The sequence below is a fragment of the Podarcis melisellensis genome (assembly GCF_964234715.1).
Source record: "Podarcis melisellensis genome assembly, chromosome: 17".
Taxonomy (NCBI): domain Eukaryota; kingdom Metazoa; phylum Chordata; class Lepidosauria; order Squamata; family Lacertidae; genus Podarcis; species Podarcis melisellensis.
This window is the reverse complement of record NC_138534.1, coordinates 33,495,667-33,513,180: the sequence shown is the minus strand read 5'-3', so window position 1 is coordinate 33,513,180 and position 17,514 is coordinate 33,495,667. Positions and strand designations below refer to the sequence as shown.

General features: G+C 47.8%; 1 protein-coding gene across 2 annotated transcripts in view; it reads right to left on the bottom strand.

Moving 5' to 3' along the window:
* The window catches only part of LOC309359720 (low-density lipoprotein receptor-related protein 2-like), a 96,489-nt gene that overhangs the window by 42,499 nt on the left and 36,476 nt on the right, over window positions 1-17,514 (bottom strand). The window contains exons 24-33 of one of the 2 annotated variants that reach the window (XM_081893608.1): window positions 16,555-16,753; window positions 13,616-13,780; window positions 12,328-12,528; window positions 9,335-9,878; window positions 8,320-8,448; window positions 7,220-7,327; window positions 5,738-5,971; window positions 3,478-3,991; window positions 2,139-2,253; window positions 1,679-1,755 (exon numbers count right to left, since the gene is read on the bottom strand). In XM_081893608.1, coding sequence (XP_081749734.1) covers window positions 1,711-1,755; window positions 2,139-2,253; window positions 3,478-3,991; window positions 5,738-5,971; window positions 7,220-7,327; window positions 8,320-8,448; window positions 9,335-9,878; window positions 12,328-12,528; window positions 13,616-13,780; window positions 16,555-16,753 — 2,254 coding nt within the window. In that variant the 3' untranslated portion in view covers window positions 1,679-1,710. Of the gene's footprint in view, window positions 1-1,678; window positions 1,756-2,138; window positions 2,254-3,477; window positions 3,992-5,737; window positions 5,972-7,219; window positions 7,328-8,319; window positions 8,449-9,334; window positions 9,879-12,327; window positions 12,529-13,615; window positions 13,781-16,554; window positions 16,754-17,514 lie in introns of those variants that run through there. The other variant, XR_014163917.1, reaches the window with a different exon arrangement.

Below are 17,514 nucleotides of genomic sequence, written 5' to 3'. Positions count from 1 at the left end.
AAGGCAGCGAGCGGGATGGATCCCGTGCAGCCTCTCCCTGCCGGAGGGGTTGCGTGCGGCTATGGTACAAGCCTGCATTCGCTCCATAGGACGCACACACATTTCCCCTCAATTTTTGGAGGGGGAAAACTGCGTCCAATAGAGCGAAAAATACGGTAACTCACTGTTTGTACTTTCCCTCCAACTAGTAGGAAGAATGCTGGCTTAACAGTGCTTCCCAAAGACTGCCAATCTGTTTTTAGGTACAAGTGAAGTGGAATCTCTGCTTTGACTTCTGGAACTCAAATAATGTCCTAGGGAAATGGGCAGTTTCCCCTCCCGCTCCCCCAAATTTTCATTGGGGCAATTTTAATTTGGCTGGAGCATAGGGGGAAATATCTCCTCCTCTTGCTGCACTTCCAGACATGATCCCACCCCACCCCCCCCCCCGACAACAATTTATTGGGAAGGAATAAATATGAAGGCAGTCCTCATGTGAAAAGGGAAGGATTACATCGACTGTAGAAATTAACACTAACAAGAGATGAAGTATAGAAAGGGGGATTTCTGGAGCAATCTATATAAGCCATAACCAGCCAAAACCCACAGAAGAGCTGTGCAACAGGTCACCTACATCTGGGGAAACTGTGCAACTGTTCCTCTGTGTCAAAAGCAGTCTGCTTTTTTTCTGAGCTCTGAAAAAAATGGAAAGCTCAATAGGAAAACTTGGGACGTCTCAGAATGCCTCCAGATAACCCTTTCAGCCCAAGTCTTGTGCAATTATGAGGTTAGATTATATCTGATCTTCATTGACCATTTGGTCAGTTTTGTTTGTGCTCAGGTTCTACAACCATGAACGTTCATCCCAATTTGTGTTTTTTTAAAAAAAACCAATTCCAGAATTTTCAATGCAGTGTCACTTTCCTAATGTCAGCAAGAAATTTTTAAAAGGATATGTGTTGGGCTAAGGCAGGGTTTCCCCAAACTTGGGTCCCCAACTGTTTTTTTTAGACTACAACTCCCATCATCCCTAGCTAGCAGGACAAGCTGTCAGGGATGATGGGAACTGTAGTCCCAACACAGCTGGAGACCCAAGTTTGGGAAACCCTGGGCTAAGGTGATAAAGGTAAAGGGTAAAGGGACCCCTGACCATTAGGTCCAATCGTGACTGACTCTGGGGTTGCGGCGCTCATCTCGCTTTACTGACCGAGGGAGCCGGCGTACAGCTTCTGGGTCATGTGGCCAGCATGACTAAGCCACTTCTGGTGAACCAGAGCAAAACACGGAAACACCATTTACCATCCCGCCAGAGCGGTACCTATTTATCTACTTGCACTTTGACGTGCTTTCGAACTGCTAGGTTGGCAGGAGCAGGGACCGAGCAATGGGAGTTCACCCCGTCGCGGGGATTCGAACCGCCAACCTTCTGATCAGCAAGTCCTACGCTCTGTGGTTTAACCCACAGCGCCACCCGTGTCCCTTGGGGTAAGGTGATAGAGCCCTTCAATTGTACAATGCTAAAATTCCTGGTGTGTGCTTGTCTCCCTCCTGCAAAACCCAGACTCATGACATCATGCAAATGCCCAGAATAAAGTGCAAATATCCCCACAGAAAATGCCCAGCGTGGAAACAGACATAGCATATCCCCACTATCATCCGGGTGATGCATTTGGGGGGGGGGGGAAGAGATTACAAGACGTTTATCTACTATGAATCATTTATTTGTTTGCCTTACGAATCTGTGCCCATGCCTGTCTTCATTGGAGTCGACAATTCCTGCGGAGGATTGTAAAGCCACATTTTAGGACCCTCAGCATTTTCACCTGGACTATCAAAAGCAGTGGTATTACAAGCAGTTACCATAAGTTCTTCAGGCAAGGAAGAACTGCAGACAGATTGCAAGAAGCTTTGCCAAGTAGGGGGTGCGCTTATTTCAGCCAACGTCCCTCCCTCTGTCCTGCCAGCATCTTAACCACTCACAAGCGCAGCTCCTTTAGGCAGTGAGGTTTTTCTGACCCTGCTGCTGGCTTTGCCTTTCACAATAGCCAGGCCAGGTTTAAAATCCCAAAGTAGGAACAACACTGGTTCCAAGAACACAGGAAGCATATACCAGTGCTCAGAACTGGAAGCTTAGGAGAGGAATCTTAAGAAGCCCTCACCTGCTCGGGATCATAAGCTGCATTGATACAGGTTTCATCTTCAACGAAATTGTCTTCTTTGTCGCTGTCCTTCTGGTAGCTGGCCAGCGGTCCAGTTGATGATACACTTGAAGTCCTGTGGGAGGAGGAGATAAGACACACGTATTGACTGTGATGCAAATCCTAGGCTGGAACCCTTGTGCTAAGCTGTTAAGAGGCACAGTGATCTTGTAGAACCACCTGCACCACCAATTTGGAACCCAAACTACATGCATTAATGCAAATTGCAGTTGCAGCACATGCGTGCCAGAATCTTTCATGATTCTGTGAACAGGACTGCAACAGGCACAAGCAAGCCATTCAAATTTAGAAACAAAGCAGGCTGTGTCTGCAGAAGCAAATTACTGCTGCCCATATATTGGGCTCGGCCAAAGTGAGCATCAGGGATGCAGGTGGCGCTGTGGGTTAAACCACAGAGCCTAGTACGTGCCGATCAGAAGGTCAGCAGTTCGAATCCCCGCGACGGGGTGAGCTCCCGTTGCTCGGTCCCTGCTCCTGCCAACCTAGCAGTTCGAAAGCACGTCAAGTGCAAGTAGATAAATAGGTACCGCTCCAGCGGAAAGGTAAACAGCGTTTCCGTGCACTGCTCTGGTTCGCCAGAAGCGGCATAGTCATGCTGGCCACATGCACGTCGGCTCCCTTGGCCAGAAAAGCGAGGTGAGAGGCGCAACCCCAGAGTCGGTCACGACTGGACCTAACGGTCAGGGGTCCCTTTACCGTTACCTCTGCTGCTAGATAATTGTGCATCTTGCAGTGAAGAGAGCTTTTGTGGATGTCGCCTTTGAGTGATGGCCTACGAAGAGTGTATTTGGTGGGGCAGGGGGTACTTGGCTGCCAACAATAACTTGATTATTACGGATTAAAAACTGAACTTATTTTTCCCTATGCGTTCCCCTTCAAAGAGACTAGGAAGAATATTGTAACGAAACGCCATTAATGTGGAATAGCATAACTCTTAACGCTGGCACCGTTGTTTGCTACCTACTGAGAACTGCCTACAGCTCTCTCATTCACCTTCTGCACCAGGCTTTCCCAAACTTGGCCCTCCAGCATGACTAAGCTGCTTCTGGCGAAACAGAGCAGCGCACAGAAACGCCATTTACCTTCCCGTTGGAGCAGTACCTATTTATCTACTTGCACTGCATGCTTTCGAACTGCTAGGTTGGCAGGAGCAAAGACCAAGCAACGGGAGCACACCCCGTCGCGGGGATTCGAACCGCCCACCTTCTGATCGGCAAGTTCTAGGCTCTGTGGTTTAACCCACAGCGCCACCCACGTAGAGAACAGCAAATAGCCTTACCTTTGCCGCATTCTTTGCTTCCTGAAGTAGACAAAGGTCCCTGCTGCTGCCATGGCCATTAGTAGAATGGAAATGATGCCCAGAACAAGCCCCGCTCTAGACTTCTCCTCCTCCTCTTCACAGTAGTCTCCACTATAGCCCAGTGAGCAGATGCATTTCACTCTATCACCCTCCATAGTGCAGTCCCCTCTCCTGTTACAGGTCTCCCTGCTGCAAGGCTCCGACTCCAGGCCACTTTTCACGATTCCCTGCACCAGAGAAGATTCTTTCCATTTCTTTTTGGGAGGTAATGTGGTCTTCTGGCTTCTGCTTGGCTCGAGTGCCCATGCTGCAGTAGTACTCCTTCTCGTGTATTTTTTTACTTCTGGCTGTACATGTGCAGTTCCATCAGTAGGCTTCTTGGTGATGGTTTTGGTGGGTGCCTCTGTGCTTTTCTTAACAAGAAAGGGTTTTGTTTTCAGCAGTGTAGAAGGTCGGTGTGTGGGCTGGGGTTTCTTCTTCAGAGTGTTGTTGCCTGCCAGCAGAGAAGCCATCAACACATTGCATTTGGGACACAGCAAGATCAGCCTAGGTCCATATGACTGATCTGGTGGTTTAAGGATAGAAAATGTAGCTGCCTGCAAAGCTTACTGTCAGAGGTTATACTATGTACAGTGGTACCTCGGGTTAAGAACTTAATTCATTCTGGAGGTCCGTTCTTAACCTGAAACTGTTCTTAACTTGAAGCACCACTTTAGCTAATGGGGCCTCCTGCTGCTGCCACGCTGCCAAAGCCCTATTTCTGTTCTTATCCTGAAGCAAAGTTCTTAACCTGAAGCACAATTTCTGGGTTAGCGGAGTCTGTAACCTGAAGCATACGTAACCTGAAGCGTATGTAACCCGAGGTACCACTGTACTTGATTAAGGAGGTAGCTCACCTTTCCTTTTCTAGAAAAATAATAAAACACAGATTCTCAAAGGTTTATCTCAAATTGTTTGATTTATCTGTTGACCAACTTAGCTACTTTGGCCAACAGTTTGGCTGGGGGTATATTCCAGTCTTCCTGCCAACCTAGCAGTTCAAAAGCACGTCAAAGTGCAAGTAGATAAATAGGTACCGTTCCAGCGGGAAGGTAAACGGTGTTTCCGTGCGCTGCTCTGGTTCGCCAGAAGTGGCTTAGTCATGCTGGCCACATGACCCGGAAGCTGTCTGCAGACAAACGCCGGCTCCCTCGGCCAATAAAGCGAGATGAGCACCGCAACCCCAGAGTCGGTGATGACTGGACCTAATGGTCAGGGGTCCCTTTACCTTTTTATATTCCAGTCTAGAATCTACCCATTCTACAAATAGCACCATCATTGCTTCCCTGATAGAATACTGAAAATGTATTTCCAGTAAAGCATTGAGAATATAAACCAGTTCCTACCTCCTGCTCACAGAACATTGGGAGACAGCATGGCAAACTAGTTTTAAGTATGTAGCTTGGATTTCCCTTATGTTTTGCATAATCTTATGTTAGCTATAATCGTGCCTATGATAGCCTCATGGGCTATGGTGCAACTTTTCTGTACTAGCAAAGCAAGAGAAGCTCATCCCCGTTGTGCGGATTCGAACTGCCGACCTTTCAATCAGCAGGCCCAAGAGGCTCAGTGGCTTAGACCACAGCTGGCCACATGACCCAGAAAGCTGACTGTGGACAAACGCCGGCTCCCTTGGCCTGAAGCGAGATGAGCGCCACACCCCATAGTCGCCTTTGACTGGACCTAACTGTCCAGGGGTCATTTACCTTTAACTTACTAGGAAAGAACAGTATTTCATTACATTCAAAGCTGTAGTCGTTGGGGTCTATGAAAAGGGAATGATTTTCTGGTAAGGCAGAAGAGTTTGGATTTGGATTTGATATCCCGCTTTATCACTACCCAAAGGAGTCTCAAAGAGGCTAACATTCTCCTTTCCCTTCCTCCCCCACAACAAACACTCTGTGAGGTGAGTGGGGCGGAGAGACTTCAGAGAAGTGTGACTAGCCCAGGGTCACCCAGCAGCTGCATGTGGAGGAGTGGGGAATCGGAACCTGGTTCACCAGATTACGAGTCTACCGCTCTTAACCACTATGAATCTAGCTGTCCAACCATTAGGAGTTCAGGCATTTTTAAGGGACATTTAGCAAAGGAGAATTCCCCAAGGATCCATTTACTCACAACACAACACAACACAACACAACACAACACAACACAACACAACACAACACAACACATGCAGCTTCTCAGCTGGGTTACTCACAGTCTCTCTCATCTGATCCATCAGAGCAATCAATGCTGCCATCACAAACTTGCTCTTTTGCTATACATTTGCTGTTATCCTTGCAGGCTTGGAGCGGCTCCGAGCATCGTGGTTCGGTGCATCTAGTACCATGCTCTAGAACGTACCCGGCGATGCACCTGCAACTTCTCCCTTGCGGAATTGGCAAGCAAATGTGGCTGCATCCACCATTCTTTTCCGAACAGCCATTGTGACCTAGAAGTAGCAAGAGAAAGATTTTTAACTGCTTTGGCTTCCCTGCTACTCTGCAAAATGTGGTGTGTTAAAAGGAAGCACCCTCCTGTCAGCTTGGTCGCTGGTGCAATAAACCCGTGGTTGGGGGTTTGGGGGGGGTTATAAACAGGAATAATTTTATACAAGGAAGTATACCAAGTTCTCTCATGTCATATGTGTATCACAAAAATAGCATAACAAATGTGGGAAAATATCTGCAACATCTGTTTCATTATTAGTGGTCAATGTATGAGTTCTTGGTTTATGAATTGGTTTAAACAATTAGGAAGAAGGAGGAGGAGGGGGAAAAGGGGGAAGAGGGGAGTGGCGGGTGGGGTGGGCTGGTTATGCTTCTATTACTCTACTTAGTGGGTGAGGTGTCAGCGTTACTTGTATGGCTTCTTACTACTCACTTGTTATATTTCCTTCATAGTGAGAGAGGTTGCAGGTGGCTTAAGGTGTGGTTGGTTGTCTTTGGTTGGCTGTAGTGAGAATTGTTTTTGTGTGTGAGTGGGGCGTATGTGTGTATTTTTGAATCAGGTTAGCCAGATTGATTCATATCCTCCCGGAAGATTCTTGATGTTGTCTTGTTGAGCTATGTATGTGATAAAGGGGAACCAAACTCGGGTGAAGGCGTCTTCTTCTATTTGTCCCCGTGTCGGTTTATTGGTTAGTTTTTCTAAAACAAACCTGTGTTGAACCCTTCTGTTACCTGGTCCCCAGTTTAAGCAATCTAAAAAGGTAAAGGGACTCAGCGTACAGCTTCCGGGTCATGTGGCCAGCATGACTAAGTCACTTCTGGCGAACCAGAGCAGCGCATGGAAACACTGTTTACCTTCCCTCCAGAGGGGTACCTATTTATCTACTTGCACTTTGACGTGCTTTCAAACTGCTAGGTGGGCAGGAGCAGGGACCGAGCAACGGGAGCTCACCCCGTCGTGGGGATTTGAACCGCCGACCTTCTGATCGGCAAGTCCTAGGCTCTGTGGTTTAACCCACAGCGCCACCCGCGTCCCATTAAGCAATCTAGAGCAAGCCTTAAAGATAGCAGGAGTTCTTCCAGAAGGCAAGCAGCTTGACAGATTCTAGTAAGGAAGAACTGGTGCCTTTATTTTTGTGTTAGGTTAAGAAGCCACCATTTTGAGTTATACCCCCCAAAGGGCCCCGGTTGACCAAGTAACTGCTCAGAAGTGACCCTGGTCACCCTTTTAAAACTTTAAAAATGTTTACCTTGTTGGTTGAGTTTGCTGTAGATCTTTATATCCACAAGTTTCTGCTCTTCTTTAAACCACCAGTTTTCCGAATCATCCAGTCTGCTGTGCCACACCTTTGTTGCACCTATTAAGACATAAAATTAGAGAGAAAAATTGGAGACACATTCCTTACAGTAACCTAGGGCATTACTGGTGTGTGTGTGTGTGTGTGTGTGTGTGTGTGTAACTATATGGCATTACAATTTCCCACCCCAATTCTCAACTAGCTAGAATCTGTTTATTTCTGAGCTAATTGGGTAAGTTATCTTCATGCACAGTGCACTGCATCAAGGCTCCCAAAGATAACCAGCTGAATGTGTCCCATAAGCTTAGGAATAATGCCAAACACTCATCTGAACCCCCTCGAATGCCGATCATTTAAGACTTCTAGCTAGGATCAGTTCCTTGGCATCTGCCCCACTTAATTTTGTTGGCATGCCATGGACTTTTAAAGTCCAGGCAGGTGATCAAGGATCTACCCAGTGGCGTGCCACATCTACCCAGTGGCGTAAGCATGGGGGGACAGGGGACCGTGGCCCTGGGCGCACATTTCTGAGGGGGCACAACCAGGGCCCCCCCCCCCACGACAGGCACCCTCATCGAGGCTGGAGCTGTGGAGAGACAAGCTGCGCCCAGGCCTAGCCTTTAGGGCTGGGGCACCGGCAGTACCTCCTCCTCCTTGTGGCCAGCGAAATGACCCCTGTGTGCCCCGCCACTGGGCTGGCCGAGAGGGAGGGAGGGAGGAAGAGGAAGGTAGGACAGCACTGCTGGAGCCACGTGCATTGCCCAGAGTGCCTTGCTGCAGTGATAGGTAGCATGAGGTGACACGGTGGTGCCCTCAGCTTCACGTTTTGTCTGCCTTATCTCTGCTACCAGGTTGGGACTAGTTCGCAAGGAGAGATTCCCTTGATTAGATGCTGGCCAGCAAAGGGACTGACCATTGCTCAGTCCACCAGAGGGGCACAACACTTGACCCACCCCGGAGACCAGCACCCCATGCTACGTCCCTGCATCGACTCACACTTTATTTAAATATAATGTTTTGCTGGAATTCTGCAATTGTTGGAGCCTGCTTACCATTGCGTGCCGTTGTTGTCCAGACCATTATCCCCTCCCCAGCCGTGAAGAGTGTAAGGCCACGCAGCCCAGAACGAATGAGCCTGTGCTGAGTGCCATCCATCCGAATGCTTTCCACAGTGCCTTTTGCTGGAAGAAAGGAAGTCAGAGGCTGAGCTGTGTAAGAGGATGCATGCGAACTACTCCTGTTTCTTAGGAGCAAAAATATCATTGAGATTCAATCCACATTACACTAAGGACTGGCATCTGCAGAGAAGCATCTCATTCGCTGACTTCCATTCTCTAAACTTTCCATGATCTTGAAATATTTCATCTGGAAGGCATTCCTAGCAGGAAGTCGCCAACACTTGTTACATTGATTAGATCTTGCTGGCCTTGCCTATCTTGGACTTTTGCTTCTCTGCAGGATACAGATACAGCTTAAACACTGACACCATATCCGAACTGGATTTGAAAGCCAGCCCATTAAAATAAATAAAAATAAACGCAATAAAGTTAACAAAGGATCCATTTCCAGATCCCAAGATGGGTTATTTTGCAAGTTAGTTAGTGGTTCAGCGAGTCCAGGAAGCTGGCCAAGCCTTTCAACATGCTCCAAAGGAGGCTAAAGGTAAAGGGACCCCTGACCGTTAGGCCCAATCGTGGCCGACTCTGGGGTTGTGGCGCTCATCTCGCTTTATTGGCCAAGGAAGCCGGCGTACAGCTTCCGGGTCATGTGGCCAGCATGGCTAAGCCGCTTCTGGAGAACCAGAGCAGCGCACGGAAATGCCGTTTACCTTCCTGCTGGAGCGGTACCTATTTATCTACTTGCACTTTGACATGCTTTTGAACTGCTAGGTGGGCAGGAGCAGGGACCGAGCAACGGGAGCTCACCCTGTTGTGGGGATTCGAACTGCCAACCTTCTGATCGGCAAGTCCTAGCCTCTGTGGTTTAACCCACAGCGCCACCTGCGTCCCTTAAAGGAGGCTAGCTGCGCCCAAATAATTATACCATTGTGGATGTTAGACTACTTACCTTGGTCAGCCCAGTAGACCTGGGTGCCATAATCTACTATTGTTAAACCCACTGGAGTCTGTGATGTCGCCCAGAGAACGTTCCTCCTGCTCCCATCCATGGAAGAACATTCTATTACGGGACCAAGGGCGCTGTGTTCGTTACCGGAGTCGACAAAGCACATAGCCACAGTTGGGGGATGCAGAACTACAGAAGTTGGATGGGACAGCCCATCGCTGATCAGAACAAGTGTGTATCTCCCATCTGAAGTTGCCACTTGGATTGATGGGTTCTTGCTGTCAATCCAGTAGATGTTGCCACTCAGCCAGTCAAGAGCTAGTGAGATCACGGTGCCCTTGACCGGCAGGACTTCCTTCAGTGCAACTCTCCCGGCGTCCTTCATAGCTAGGACCTTTATGACGCCACCTTCAGACTCCGAGAAGTAAAGTGCATTGTCACGTACAGAGTAGTCTACTGCTGCCAAGTGGTTGACGCCTGTCATGGGGAGGGTGCTGTGGACGGGGGTCAGCTGCCCCGAAACGGAGCGCAGTTTCTTTAGGTAGACCTAGGATTTTAGGACAGCATTAGATACATTTATGTGGTTTTGGGAGGCAACAATAGGCTGTTCCATTTGCAGCTTCAGCGGAGAAATTCTGCCAAGGAAACTGTAATGGTTCTAAGGGGTTGCTCATGCGTAAGCAGGTGCCTACCTCCCTGGCTGGGTGCAAACACCTGGCTGGGCTGCAAAAGTGAACCTTTTCTGTCCGGACAGCCACTCACCCATGGCTGACTCAGTCGCTGGCAGAATCAGTCAGTGGGCATTTCTTAAACTTCTTCCAGCAAAGAAGCTCTTTGACGCCTAGTCTCCGCCTACCCTCTCTGTGCGAAAGCCTTCTGCACAAGGAGAGCGTGGGCAACGGAGGACCCCTACTCTCCCCGCTGGTCCCAGGCAATGAGTCATGGGACCGCCTTGCTACTTCCCCCACCTGCCCCCCTTCTCCACTGGTCCCGATCCCTAGACAATCTCTGGGATCCCTCTGGCTTTTGTGCTCCCCCTCCAGTACTGATGGCAGTTCCCCGACAGAAACCCTTCTCATATGGCCTAAATCTACAGTGGTACCTTGGGTTAAGAACTTAATTCGTCCTGAAGGTCCGTTCTTAATCTGAAACTGTTCTTAACCTGAGGTACCACTTTAGCTAATGGGGCCTCCCAATGCCGCCACGTGATTTCTGTTCTCATCCTGAAGCAAAGTTCTTAACCCAAGGTACTATTTCTGGGTTAGCGGAGTCTGTAACCTGAAGAGTCTGTAACCTGAAGCATCTGTAACCTGAGGTACCACTGTACTGGTCTTTAGGGCCTTTTTGCCACAACTGGCAAAGATGAGCCTTCACACAAGTCTAAAACAACTGTGTCTCTGCAACACAGTGAAGTGGAAGCTCTCCATCGAAGTGAGATTTGTAAAAGTGTACAAGGGGTCTTGACTGAGGCATCACAGTCTTCTTCACTTGCGAGAGAAAAGACAATGGACATTTCACAACGGCAAGTGCTGCAGGGAAAGAGCTTCAGTAATGTGTGACCCTGAAGTTTTGGATCCCCTTCAAACTGGTGCCAAAGTTTTGTGCTATTTTTGTGCCCCCCCCAAACTGAGTAATTGTTACTCCAACCAGGAGACAAAGGTATTCCCGTCCCCAACAAGCCAACATTGTGTGATTCACTCCAAACCGGTGCCAAATTTTGCAACCGTTTCAAACCTTTCTGCACTGCAAACCCTCCTCCCAAAATGAGGAATTGATACTAAAAATTGGGTTCCTAGTTAATGCCGCTGAAGTGAAATGCACTCAAGATCCCACATGGTCTGATTGGCTCCAAGCAGTGTCAAATTCTCACAGTTGTTTTGCACCATTTCAGAGCACAAACCCCATGTTTTGCATTGCCCCCTAAAAAGCAGCACAGTAAATGCATTAAAATTGAGAAATATCTCTACCCAGAGGCTGACAATGGCAGTTTGAGCGTTTCCGCTGCACCAAACAGCACAAAACTATTGCATAATGACTGCTCTCCACATCAAACGGAGGACACCCTTTGCATGCCAGCGCACAGCACCCCCAATCCTACGTGACTCCCGGCAAAGCGCTCCTGGACCACCTCCCCAAGTGCGGACCAGGTGAGCGTAGGGTCCGCTCTTTAAGCATAAAAGAGCCTACCTGGGAGCTCTCAGTCGGCTCCAGAGCTTCATCCTCTGAGAAGGTAAGACTGGGGCCACAGTCTGCTCTGGGGTGGGGTGGGAGCCATGTCTTTAACTCACTCCACCTGGTGGTGATCCCAGGGTTCCCTGTTAAAGGGGTTGTGTTGAGGGGAGTCACTGGCCATACGTTGAAAGGTTGTCAGTGCACTCCTCTGTGTTCCGGTGAAATAGTGGGCAGGCTCTCTGCTTAAACATACCGTATTTTTCGCTCTATAAGACGCACCCAATCATAAGACACACCTAGTTTTAGAGGAGGAGAACAGGGGGGGGAAATTCTCTCTCTCTGCGCAGCGCCCCTTCAGCGAAGCGGCAGGAGAAATAGAGCCCCTTCCATTTATCCTCCAGCTTCGCTGAAGGGGTGCTGCACAGAGAGGGAAAGCTGCACAGCGCCTCTCCAGCGAAGTGAAGCCAGGAGAGCAAGAAGGATCGGTGCGCACTGACCCTGCTTGCTCTCCTGGCTTCAGCAAAAGCAACGCAAAGCCTCCGGAGTTTGTGGCACAGAACATCACAAAGCTAACACTTTGGTATCAGTCGAGAGGGGATCCAAAATTTTGAGGTCATGCTTTAATGCAGCTCACGGAAAGGGAGATGAGATACACAACATTTTTTGCCGAGCAGCCTTGTAAGAGCTCAATCTAGTCATGTTTACCCAGCAGGGGGAAAAATCCTTTCTTTTCCAGCTTACCACAAAGGGGGAAAGGACCCCTTGGACTGGAAAACTACAACAAAATTCCCTGTTATTATGCAAGAGGTCATTTGCAGCAATACCTGAGTAACAGAGGCTTGTGCAACCAGAAACATGAACGCCGTCTCCTTCAGAGGAACGCAGGTCTTTTCATCATTTGAAAGCACAAGTCCAGCTGGGCAGCGGCAGCTCCCTCTTTTGTTTGGGTTCAACAGGCACAAGTGGGAACAGCCATTGCCGGCACACGGGTTGGGAGCTCCCGGCTGAAGAACTTCATGCAGGATCTGCAAGCGAATTTCACCAGATGTTAAAAGCCTTGACCGAGATTGGTGTTTTCAGGGCATCTCTGTCTGTAGCCTGAATCAAGACCATGCACTGCAATGTACACTGTGCTGGGGGAAATCTGCAGGAAAGCCCGTCTGCATTGTGTGGTGGGGGGAAAGGTACCTTCCGTCCTCCATTTGACAAAGGATGAGGCCCATGAGCCAGGTGTGCAACAGGTCAGTTTCCCTGGCAGTCTGGATTTAGTCTAAAGCACAGAGCCTAGGGCTTGCCGATCAGAAGGTCGGCGGTTCGATTCTCCGCGACGGGGTGAGCTCCCGTTGCTCGGTCCCTGCTCCTGCCAACCTAGCAGTCCCAAAGCATGTCAAAGTTCAAGTAGATAAATAGGTACCACTCTGGTGGGAAGGTAAACGGTGTTTCCGTGCAGTGCTCTGGTTCGCCAGAAGTGGCTTAGTCCTGCTGGCCACATGACCCGGAAGCTGTACGCCGGCTCCCTCGGCCAATAAAGCGAGATGAGCGCCGCAACCCAAGAGTCGTCCGCAACAGGGCCTAATGGTCAGAAGTCCCTTTACCTTTACTCTGAATTTTTGAAGCAGAAGAGCTTGTGTTGCTCCCCAGCTACTGAATAACTCTTTTAACAAGCTGGGTCCTTCAGGCCTGCGTTATTATTATTATTTCCAATAGACTGTAAGGGCTTTGCCAAGCTAAGTGGAATGCATACCGCTTCTTTATGCAAGTGTGATTCACTTCAGCAGGCAAGTTTTTTTACTGATGGTTGGCAGTCTGAACCACACTCACACATGGGACTTCCCAAAATGAGTTAACACTAATTAGTGCAGCAGCTATACTCACAAGAATAGCGGCATTTGGCCTATACCTTGTTCCTAACCATGTTTTCCATTCTCCCAGCTTGCCTTGCAGCAAAGCTGTTTTACTCGCTTAATATGATAGCGTATTTGTTTTGTTCAGAGGGATGCTATGCAAACAAAGTCCCAGCAGAACCCACTTTCAGTTATTCTTCAGTGCTTGGCAAGGAGATACACTCTTGGCTGAACCGACTGGTCCCCAACAAAGAGTTAAAGGCAGTACCTTAAGTCCATATGGTTGCCCATGACGCTTGATAAGGACGGATCTATTCTTTCCAGTCCTTTTGTGTAGTCTCTGTACTGTCCTTGTTTTCAGCTCAGACCAATAAACGTAATCCTCAAAGACAGTCACTGCAAAGGGACTATGAATTTCAGTCAGCTCAAACACCTAGCAGAGGGGAAATGAAGTGTTGATGTCAAGATACTTATCCCTGTTTGACCTAGATCTTATGTTCAACAAAGATTTGGAAGTTTTTAAATGAGCATTGTTCCCTCAACATTTGTCTTTTTCACTTCTGGGTCAAATGCAAGATTTTGTATCCATATAGAATTCTATCAAGATTTACTGAGAGAAAAGATGGATTCTTACACTGAAAGCAGCAGCAGTTACCACTTTCAAAGGAAAAAAGAAGCCTCAGCTCTGAAATATATAAGCTTACCAGAGCTTGGTCCACAGCTGGAAGCAGGCATTTATTTGATATTAATTTAACTTGCGTACTGCTTTATATTTCAAGAAATCTATAAAGTAGGCTACGTCAACTATACTACCGACACTTCTAAAGTACCACATTTAAGTAACGTAAGAAATAAATCTCTAAATACACCTGAGTAAAATAAAAAACAAAGGTAAATCTTACACAAAACGAAAATACATCAATGTACAGTATAATTATATAAAGTTGAATCAATGAAATTTATCACAACAGATTATATGCATACATATAGCTGACCCAGAACCAAGTGGCAGTTAGATTTCAGGCTGGAAGTTGGAAAGAATAGTGGAGTCAGATAAAAGGATGGTTTTTCTTTACTGATACTGTGAATGAACTTGAGTCAAGAACAAAGAAAGTGGATTTTAAAGCAGTATACCTACTTTGGGGTCGCCATATGTGTGTGTGTGTGTGTATGTGCGTGTATGTATGTGTATGTGTGTGTGTATATATATATATATATGCAGGTTTTGGTGTCCTCGGGTGTCTTCCCGTGTAAAAGTTGGGGTGTCTAGGCGACGTTTCGACGAGGTCTCACTCGTCATCTTCAGGCTGGTGCTTTCGGCTTCTTGTTACTGGAACAGAGCAGGATCTCAGTGTTTGAGTTCCTATAAATACTGTTGAGGGGGTGTGGTGTATAGCCTCCAATGTTCTGGGCAGAGAGGAAGTTCCCAGGCTAGTGTGCCTTTTCTTCTTTTGTTCCTTAATTACTTGAGGGATATCCTGAGTGATTTCTTGAGTGATATCCTGAGTACCACTTAGGTGGGTCATTAGGTGTGGATTAGTTGCTAAAGTCTTTGTGTCTTGACCTCTTGAACTTTGTGAAGAGTTTTTCTGAGAAGATGGCTGTACTGCACTTAGTTGTGCTCTGGCTTGGCTTCGTGTATAGGGGCGAGCTGTGGTTTTGTGGCTTGTGTCAGCCAGATCTGTGTAGGGATTGCAGGGGGGTGCAGCATCCGGAGGTGCCTCCATGGTTTGGCTACTGGATGGTGTCTGTAATTTATCTGTGGAGAGGGTCTGGGTTTGGGTCTGGTGTGGTTGATTGGTGATGGCGTTCTGTGTGCCTCTGGATCTGGTGTCAGTTTTTGTGGGGAGGGCTAATTTCCAGATGTCTGGCAAGCGGGATGTGTCGTCACGCTTGTTCATGTTGTGAGGGTGTTTCTCTATCTCGATGGTTTTCATGATTATTCTCTTGTGGTGATGTTCCATGTTAAAGAGCAATTTGGAAATTAGCCCTCCCCACAAAAACTGACACCAGATCCAGAGGCACACAGAACGCCATCACCAATCAACCACACCAGACCCAAACCCAGACCCTCTCCACAGATAAATTACAGACACCATCCAGTAGCCAAACCATGGAGGCACCTCCGGATGCTGCACCCCCCTGCAATCCCTACACAGATCTGGCTGACACAAGCCACAAAACCACAGCTCGCCCCTATACACGAAGCCAAGCCAGAGCACAACTAAGTGCAGTACAGCCATCTTCTCAGAAAAACTCTTCACAAAGTTCAAGAGGTCAAGACACAAAGACTTTAGCAACTAATCCACACCTAATGACCCACCTAAGTGGTACTCAGGATATCACTCAAGAAATCACTCAGGATATCCCTCAAGTAATTAAGGAACAAAAGAAGAAAAGGCACACTAGCCTGGGAACTTCCTCTCTGCCCAGAACATTGGAGGCTATACACCACACCCCCTCAACAGTATTTATAGGAACTCAAACACTGAGATCCTGCTCTGTTCCAGTAACAAGAAGCCGAAAGCACCAGCCTGAAGATGACGAGTGAGACCTCGTCGAAACGTCGCCTAGACACCCCAACTTTTACACGGGAAGACACCCGAGGACACCAAAACCTGCATTCCTGTACCCGTGAAAATCTACGAAAGCATATATATATATATATATATATATATATATATATATATATATATATATATATATATGACGCTGGTGGCGATGTGGGTTAAACCACAGAGCCTAGGACTTGCCGATCAGAAGCTCAGCAGTTCGAATCCCTGCGAGAGGGTGAGCTCCCGTTGCTCAGTCCCTGCTCCTGCCAACCTAGCAGTTCGAAAGCACGTCAAAGTGCAAGTAGATAAAGAGGTACCGCTCCGGCAGGAAGGTAAACGGCATTTCCGTGCGCTGCTCTGGTTTGCCAGAAATGGCTTAGTCATGCTGGCCACATGACCTGGAAGCTGTACGCCGGCTCCCTCGGCCAATAAAGCGAGATGAGCGCCGCAACCCCAGAGTCGGCCATGACTGGACCTAATGGTCAGGGGTCCCTTTACCTTTACTGTGTGTGTGTGTGTGTGTGTGTGAGTTTGTGTGTGAGAGAGAGGGGAGAGATCACATGAATATTATAAAAAAGCATTTTTGCATACGATAACACATTTGGCAATCATTCCATCCACACTCCAGGTATGCTTATAAGGTATGCAGTACCTTCATACCACTGCCATCCAAGTAGGCCGACCCAATATAGTGAAACTTGTCGTCAGACCAGAAGATTTTCCAGCTCAAGAGGTCAAGGGTTATGCTAGTGGGCCAGCCAAGCCCATCAAGCAGTACCGATCTGCTGCTTCCATCCATCCCAGCTTGCTCTATTTTGGAGTCATCCCCTATTGCAGACCAATACATTAACCTAAGGAAGAGAAGGTGAATGTTAAGATACTTCTGCGGGGCAGAGAAATTGAATGGACTTCAGTTTTCACACACTACTGATATAATGCTTGCTGCAAAGAAAAGGTTCACAAGCCTAAATTCCATTTTAGTCTGTAGATTTTAATTGCCATTTTTCCAGTTGTCCCCTTTTGAGAATCGCACATCTCTCATTGTAGCCAGAGCCTACTTTGAGCCAGGTCATGAATCCCTATGACCAAAGCAGGAGCTCAGATCAAAAATCCTGCAAATGGTAAGTGTGCATTGTCCTTTGCACATGAGTTGACCCCTAGCACACAAGGATGAAAAGCTGGTCTTCCGTGGAGTTTAGAGTTCCAGTTCAGACTCTTTCTTTTTAACCTGCATGGCTTATATGTATGGATCACCCCCAATAAGGTCAGCAGACGAGTTGCCATCAGTCCCATTTTGTGGCAATCTTTTTTTTACGTTTTGATTGGTCAAGCTTGCCAAGCCTATTTGAAAAGTTTTTGTATGTGGTGTGCAGGCACAGCGATATAATGTGCACCTTTGCTCTTTTTTTTATTTTAAAGCTTAGGCTAGACACGGGTGGCGCTGTGGGTTAAACCACAGAGCCTAGAACTTGCCGATCAGAAGGTCGGCGGTTCGAATCCCCGTGACGGGGTGAGCTCTCATTGCTCAGTCCCTGCTCCTGCCAACCTAGCAGTTTGAAAACACGTCAGAGTGCAAGTAAATAAATAGGTACTGCTCTGGCAGGAAGGTAAA